At 44.5% G+C, this 7,984-nt stretch overlaps 1 protein-coding gene across 1 annotated transcript; it reads left to right on the forward strand.

Annotated features, from left to right (window-relative positions):
* The first annotated feature begins 7,126 nt into the window (after positions 1 to 7,126).
* LOC149080484 (uncharacterized) lies at positions 7,127 to 7,705 on the forward strand. The gene has a single exon (XM_089238762.1). The coding sequence runs from the start codon at positions 7,127 to 7,129 to the stop codon at positions 7,703 to 7,705; it is 579 nt and encodes a 192-aa protein (XP_089094888.1).
* Positions 7,706 to 7,984: the final 279 nt, after the last annotated feature.

The following is a 7,984-nucleotide window of genomic DNA, read 5'->3' on the forward strand; positions in this document are numbered from 1 at the left end:
CACGGAGCCCTTTTTAGTATTTAAATTCTACGACGGAGCCCCGTACGCTACGTTTTTTTTTTTTCATTTGGTCATAAAATTTACTGTTCATTTTACTTTCATCGAGTGAACGCGGAGCCCCCTCAACCAGTGCACCTGGAGCATTGGTTGAGAACCGCTGGTATAGACAGTACATAGATAGTTTTCTTTGTAAAAGATTTTTGATGTCTTTGTGGGGAAGAAATGATTTTTCCGCCCCAGCGACTGCATAATGTTTTATAGTGGTATATAACTTATGATTTTTTAGTGGTTTTCCAGTTTCCGACAAAAATTTGCCACCCTTCACATTTTGCAGCCCAGGGCAAAGGCGTGGGCATGGAAAACATTGAGAGGGCTGAAAGTTGCCAGTCGTTCCGTGGTGAGCCTCGAGCCCGTATGTAGAAGGGTGCAGTGCCCCGCATTATTTATTCATTAATTGGGAAGGGGGTTCTCAGCCCCCTAACACAAAATTTATTGGGGGGTTGAAATAGCCCCCCTCCCCCCGCCATGTTCTGGTGCCTATGTCCCACGGCAGTACGTTTGTTATTAAAAATTATTCAGGGACAATTGAAAAGATGAAATTTAAGGGATGGAATTTGCGCCCCTTCTGATACTACGCCCGGGAAACCACACCCCCTCCCGCTCCCTTCCTAGTTGCAGCACTGTTCGTTCGTCAGAAGGAAGTTCTGTTGCACATAGTGTAGTTTTCCATGCAAAAAGCGCAATGGGATGGGCGGAAATTTGCGAAATATCTATGCTATCTCGTAGTCCCAGTAAGATTTTGAAAAATATTCACGTCTAAAAAAATGACGGGGAAATTAATCCATAAAATGCCACCATAACAATCGTCAAACTTTTAAATTAGGATAGACTGGGTTAAGCACAAAAAATGGGAATCGAAAAGAAGAGAGAGCGCCAAAAGTGAAAAAAAAAATCCGAAACACCCCCTCCAAACCAAATGGGTGGTAATGATGATGATCCCCCCTCAGAAGTTCTCTTTTTTTTCCAAGAGAGTGAGGAGAAAAAAAAAGGGGAGAAAACTGACCAATCCCCAAATAGCGTCTGATTTTACCTTGCGATGAAAACAAACCGGCTTGAAAGAGTCGCGTACCTCTTGAGCTGCCTCTTAGGCCGAACACATACTGGGGATGTGAGCGGAGAGGTACGAATAGCGGCGAAAACAAATGTACTGTTTTGTTCTGCGCCTCACATACTCGGGCAGCGAGACGAGGAGGAGATAGAGGCGGCTCAAGAGGTACGCGATTCTTTCAAGCCGGTTTGTTTTCATCGCGAGGTAAAATCAGACGCTATTTGGGGATTGGTCAGTTTTCTCCCCTTTTTTTTCTCCTCACTCTCTTGGAAAAAAAAGAGAACTTCTGAGGGGGGGATCATCATCATCACCACCCATTTGGTTTGGAGGGGGTTTTCGGATGTTTTTCCACTTTTGGCGCTCTCTCTTCTTTTCGATTCCCATTTTTTGTGCTTAACCCAGTCTATCCTAATTTAAAAGTTTGACGATTGTTGTGGTAGCATTTTACGGATTAATTACTCCGTCATTTTTTTAGACGTGAATATTTTTCAAAATCTTACTGGGACTACGAGATAGATATTTCGCAAATTTCAGCCCATCCCATTGCGCTTTTTGCATGGGAAACTACACTATGTGCAAGAGAACTTCCTTCTGACGAACGAACAGTTCTGCAACTAGGAAGGGGGCAGGGGGGGGGGTATGGTTTCCCGGGCGTAGTATCAGAAGGGGCGCAAATTCCATCCCTTAAATTTCATCTTTTCAATTGTCCCTGAATAGTTTTTAATAACAAACGTACTGCCATGGGACATAGGCACCAGAACATGACGGGGGGGGGGGGACTATTTCAACCCCCCAATAAATTTTGTGTTAGGGGGCTGAGAACCCCCTTCCCCAATTAATGAATAAATAATGCGGGGCACTCCACCCTTCTACATACGGGCTCGAGGCTCACCACGGAACGACTGGCAACTTTCAGCCCTCTCAATGTTTTTCATGCCCACGCCTTTGCCCTGGGCTGCAAAATGTAAAGGGTGGCAAATTTTTGTCGGAAACTGGAAAACCACTAAAAGATCATAAGTTATATACCATTATAAATCATTATGCAGTCGCTGGGGCGGAAAAATCATTTCTTCCCCACAAAGACATCAAAAATCTTTTACAAAGAAAACTATCTATGTACTGTCTATACCAGCGGTTCTCAACCAGTGCTCCACGTGCATTGGTTGAGGGGGCTCCACGTTCACTCGATGAAAGTAAAATGAACCAGTAAATTTTATGACCAAATGAAAAAAAAAACGTAGCGTACGGGGCTCCGCCGTAGAAATTAAATACTAAAAAGGGCTCCGTGACTCAGAAAAAAGGTTGAGAATTGCTGGTCGACACTAATTTTCTACTCAATACTCAACATGTTCTTAGAATTTCAACAAAAAAATTTGTAGAGATTTTTCCAGGAACGTCATTTCAACGTTTTCCAGGGTAGGGGGGGAAAGGCAAAGAGAGAAAAGACACATGAACTCAATGTATGTATATCTACTCTATAAAATAAAACACAAACTCGAAAAGTGCCTGTTTCTGAGCAACCGAAATTAGTGACGATTTTATGTTATGGAAGTGGGTGACGTTTTTTGAGTGGCGGAAATCTGTTACGTTTTTCTGTTACGGAAATCGGTTACGATTTTGGGTCAAGTATTCATTTAACTCTAGCATATTCGGGACCCATTTGGCCCATCGGGACCAAATTACGTGCATTTACGGAGAGGCTCCCACATCCTACAGCAGGGCGCCTAGACTGGAATATATGGCGAGCCCCCAAACCAGCTTTTCAGGGGCCCTCTATGGTTAATTTATAGTGTGAAAAATCAAAAAGTGATAAGAATCGTTCCGGCCCCTGTCAGCCCTGCCCTTGTGGGGGGGGGCATGTCGAGAGGTATAATATACATATAACACCAGTGCTCCCAACACACAGGGTCGGGGTACCCGGGGGATTGCACGTATACCTTAAGTTAAGGAAGTTAAAAGGTTTGATTTCCAGGGCCCTTGATGGATCTCGTTGTTTTCTTGCTGTTTTAACATTGAAAAATTTGCGATAGCGGAAGCCCAAGATATATCCAGTCTGGGGACCCCATAAAATTTGCGAATTCGGTCACGGGTAACTGGGGGGGGGGGGCGGCTGGAATTTATTCGTTGGTAAAATGAATGCAAATGAACATTTGCCATGGCACTCACAGTGGGGATGTATGACAAGCTCCGAGTCAGAGGACCGTTTCATTTTGGGAGCCTGGATGAATCTCATTTTTTTCTGTTATTTAACATTTTAGAATTCGCAACAGCGAAAGCCCGAGATAAAGCCAATCTGGGGGCCTCCACTAAAAGTATGCGAACTGGTGTCCCAGGTGGGGGCCTTGGACTTTATTCGTTGGTAAAATGAATACAAATGAAAATTTTTCATGGCACTTGCAGCGGGGAATGACCAACAAGCTTCCAAGTCGGGGCCCCATGTTTACAGGTTTCATTTTGGGGGCTCTGGATGAATCTCATTCTTTTCTGTCGTTTAACATTGTGAAATTTGCAACACATCGATAGCCCGAGATAAATCCAGTCTGGGCCCCGCTGAAATTCAGCGAATTGGAGTCTGGGGACTCCATGGGCAAGTTTTCTGGGGGTACTTGATGAATCACATTTGTTTTATGTTGTTTTATTATTGTAAAATTCGCTTCTTCAGTAAGTTGGTGCTTTCACATGTCCCTTTCCATAACGCTGATGAAGTGGGCCGAAATAAACAAGACATGTTGTGATGAGAAGGGGGGGGGGTTGGTCGCCAAAGGCTGCAGGGGCGCAGAGCCCCTGGTATATATATATTTGTATGTACACTGCTGGCCACCGTAAATGCAACACCCTGAAGGAAGCATGCAAATAATATGAAATTTACAACATCCATTAGCGGAGGTGAGATATGCAAATGATTAGAATTTCAGCGCAGACGCACATCACGCGCGCCTGTGGCGCCACTTCAAAGCGCTATTTAAGGCTTGGAGATTTCGACAATTCGGAGTATGGCAATTGTATTTTTCTTGTGGTTTTTTCAAAAAACGATCAATTATGCCTCGTAGAAAACAGCGATCATCTTTTGATCAAGTATCCGAGTTCGACAAAGGAGGGATAGTGGCCTACCGAGATTGTGGATTATCTTTCAGGGAAATCGGTAGTCGTGTTGGACGAAACCAAACAACTGTAATGCGGATATGTGATCGTTGGATGCAGGAGGGTACGACGTACCGACGTGTTCGATCGCATCCACCTCAGTGCACCACTTCACGTGATGACAGGCGTATTGTGCGTATGGCAGTGACGGATCGCTCAGCCACATCACGAACCATAGCACGGAACATTCAGTCTGTACCGCATCATCCAGTGTCTGCGCGTACCATTCGACTCCGTTTACAGCAGAGTGGTCTGTCCGCAAGACGTCCATTGCTTCGTCTACCCTTGACGCAGAACCACAGACGTCTCCGCCGCCAATGGCGCGATGAAAGAAGGATGTGGACGGCACAATGGAATGAAATTGTCTTTACTGACGAATCACGCTTCTGTCTGCAACACCACGATGGTCGGATTCGAGTTTGGAGACACCGTGGAGAGAGGATGCTGAACAGCTGCGTTATGCACCGCCACACTGGTCCTGCACCGGGTATTATGGTATGGGGCGGTATTGGATATCACTCTCGCACTCCTCTAGTACGCATTGCCGGTACTTTAACAGCCAGCGCTACATCTCCGAGGTGTTGGAGCCAGTTGTCCTTCCTTACCTTCAGGGCTTGCCCACAGCCATATTTCAACAGGATAATGCGCGACCACACGTGGCACGCATTGTCCAAAGGTTCTTCGTTAATCACCAGATTGAATTGCTTCCCTGGCCAGCTCGCTCTCCGGATCTTTCACCGATAGAAAACATGTGGTCCATGGTTGCTCAACGATTGACCCAGATTACATCCCCAGCTGCCACACCAGATCAACTTTGACAACGCGTGGAAGCTGCTTGGTCTGCTGTACCCCAAGAACACATCCAAAGTCTCTTTGAATCAATGCCGAGGCGTGTGGCAGCGGTGATCTCCAACAATGGCGGCTACTCTGGCTACTGATTTTGGCAGGAACCACACTTCACAGAAGTCTATAAATTTAATCATTTGATGCTTGGTCAACATGTTATCTACAAAATAAATATTGTTGCGATATCTCTTGTCTTTCTTGGTGTTGCAATTTGGGTGGCCAGCAGTGTATATATACCATTTTTATTGTATTTTCAAAAGCTCCCCTCCCTCAAATGACGGCCCTGGATTTGTCAACACGTTGATGGATTAGCAGGGGTTCTCAAACTGTGCGCGCCAACCTTCGTCAGGGGTGCAGCTTCGCAGTGGTGCTGACAAAGGTTTTTCAAAGAAATGCTTTGCTTACAACTGCTCTTCACATAGGCGTACGGCAGAATTTTCTCGGGGAGGGGAGGGGTTCAAATTTGTTTTTCCTTCTGGGTGTTTTACGTTTTTTCCGGCAAAATAACACTATAATCTTGGCTTAAGGGTGGGGGGGTTAGAACCCCAAATCCCCCCTTTGCGTACGCCAAAGGCTCTTCATAAGGGAAATGGGTGGCGCGGGTGCAAAATGTTCGAGATCCCGTTTTTTAGGAAAACGGATAAACACCGTGATGATTGCTCATCGCTTACTAACATTGTCGAAACACGGTTTCTGTTTTTTCTCCTTTATTTTATTATACTGAATACTGTATCTATTATTTCCGTGGATTTGAATTGGAATGTCGTGTGTTATGAAAGAGGCACAAGATTTTTTTCTGATGCAAATAATGAACATCTCACACACAATACATATTTCTGTATTTCTTAAAAAATCGAAACCAGTTGTTTGCAGCATCCGTGCGTTCATTGAATTGGTTATGCCTGGTAGGGCCTCAGAAAAATCATTTGGCCCTTGGGCCCATGATGCTCTTAAGACGGCCCTGCATATAGGAGGAATCTGTAATTCTGGGATTTCATAAATAATGGATCCACACTGATAATTTGTGCTTAACCACCACGTATACATTTATCGCTAATAACAATCATTTTCATAATGATACGCTGGCCATAAAAAAATTACGGTTTCATCATCGAGGTGTATGGATAACTTCATCTCATTAACGGTGATATTTTCTTTAGAAAGTATCGAAATTAGCTTCTGCGGATTATAGGCATGTATTTTTATTCAGTGTCTAACTAATTCTGTTGTCTCTCTATCTTGATTGAAGTATAATTATTTCAATCTTTATGCATATTGTTCAATAATATTCGAAACAACGGTTTGATACAAGAAGTCATTAAAAACGTATATAAACAGGACTTGTAGTCTTTTGAGGATTAACGCGTTTATTGCAGCGCTTCTCCACCTTTTTTGACCCACGGAGCCCTTTTCCGGTATGTAATTTCTATGGCGGAACCCAGACGCCTATTTTTTTTATTTATTCATCAAAGTTTCTGACCTATTTTTATTATTCAAAAATATTAATAGTTATTTTTTTCAAATTTACTGGGAGTTTACACGGAGCCCTAAGGGATCTGCGGGGCACTGGTTGAGAACCGCTGGTTTATCGGAATCCTCCATTATTGCCAAACTGATTGATTTGGCATGAACAGGCTGGCAGGGTTACTAGTTGGCGAGATGTCACGTTTCCCGTTCAAAGGCTTTTCTTCTTTACCCTTCAGATCACCTGCGGTCATTTTCGCTCTCCTCTTCCTCCTCAGTATGTTAGGGGACATCGATGCTGATCTCGATGTATTTTCTCTTTTGAAATCGCTCTCTTTGTCGACTCCCCAGTATGTGTTCGGCCTTAGTCTATACATCGAAGCGTCAACAGTGGCGAAAGCATTAGTAACCGGATGGATATCCAGGTTTGTCGTGCCGTCTCGCATAACCACTGGTGATCAGTTGATCAAGGTGAGCAGTTTGAAAGCCGTTCTTTTCCGATCCCTCACCCATTTTCTTGGCGTCGAGCAGATTCATACCACAACATACCATCCTCAGTCAAATGGGATGGTCGAGCGGTATCACCGACAACTAAAGTCTGCAATACGGTGCCATTCCTCGTCGTCTTGGACACCGTGCTTGCCGTTTGTACTCCTAGGCATTCGAGCTGCCGTAAAAGAGGATATCGGACTCAGTTCAGCGAAGATGCTGTACGGAACGACTTTGAAGATGGCCAGCGAGTTCTTCGATCCTTCAAAACCCACCTGCAGTTCCGGAGCCACTTTCACAGAGAACCTGAGGGATTTCGTGAGTAAACTCCGTCCTGCTCCTGTATCCCGTCATGGTTCCCATACAGTGTTCGTGCACAAGGGTCTTGCTACATGCAGTCATGTCTTTCTGAGACTCGACTTTGTTCGACCGCCGCTACAGTGTCCTTATGATGGCCCATATGCTGTCCTGAAACACCATCCAAAATTCTTCACAATCCTCATTGCTACTCGGAAGTCTATAGTATCGCTGAACCGGCTGAAGCCTGCATATTTGGAGCACTCGTCCGAAGATCCAGAACTATCGGAATCAAGTATTCAGCATGAACCGTCCGGAATGACTCTACGTTCTGGTAAAAAGGTGACATTCAAAGTCTAGGTTCCTCGTCCACCGGTGGGGGTATCCTGTGGAGTATACAAATTGCCGTGCTGTGACGTGCACATTTGGCGCTGCAGTCCACCCACGTAGAACCGACAACTTGGAAGCACGGCTGCTCTTTACGTCACTGTCACTAGCCACCACGCTGGTCGTGTTGATGATCTTAATTCGCAATTTTATGTAATTAATTATGACCAAATTTTTAATCCTTGAATATTTAATTGTTAATAGTTTAATAAATATTTTTTAACCCCTTGAAGTTCGTATATTCAATATGGA

Source organism: Pholcus phalangioides, unplaced genomic scaffold (assembly GCF_987345545.1).
Source record: "Pholcus phalangioides strain wild (caught in Gottingen) unplaced genomic scaffold, Ppha-v1.0 ptg000011l_1, whole genome shotgun sequence".
Classification (NCBI taxonomy): domain Eukaryota; kingdom Metazoa; phylum Arthropoda; class Arachnida; order Araneae; family Pholcidae; genus Pholcus; species Pholcus phalangioides.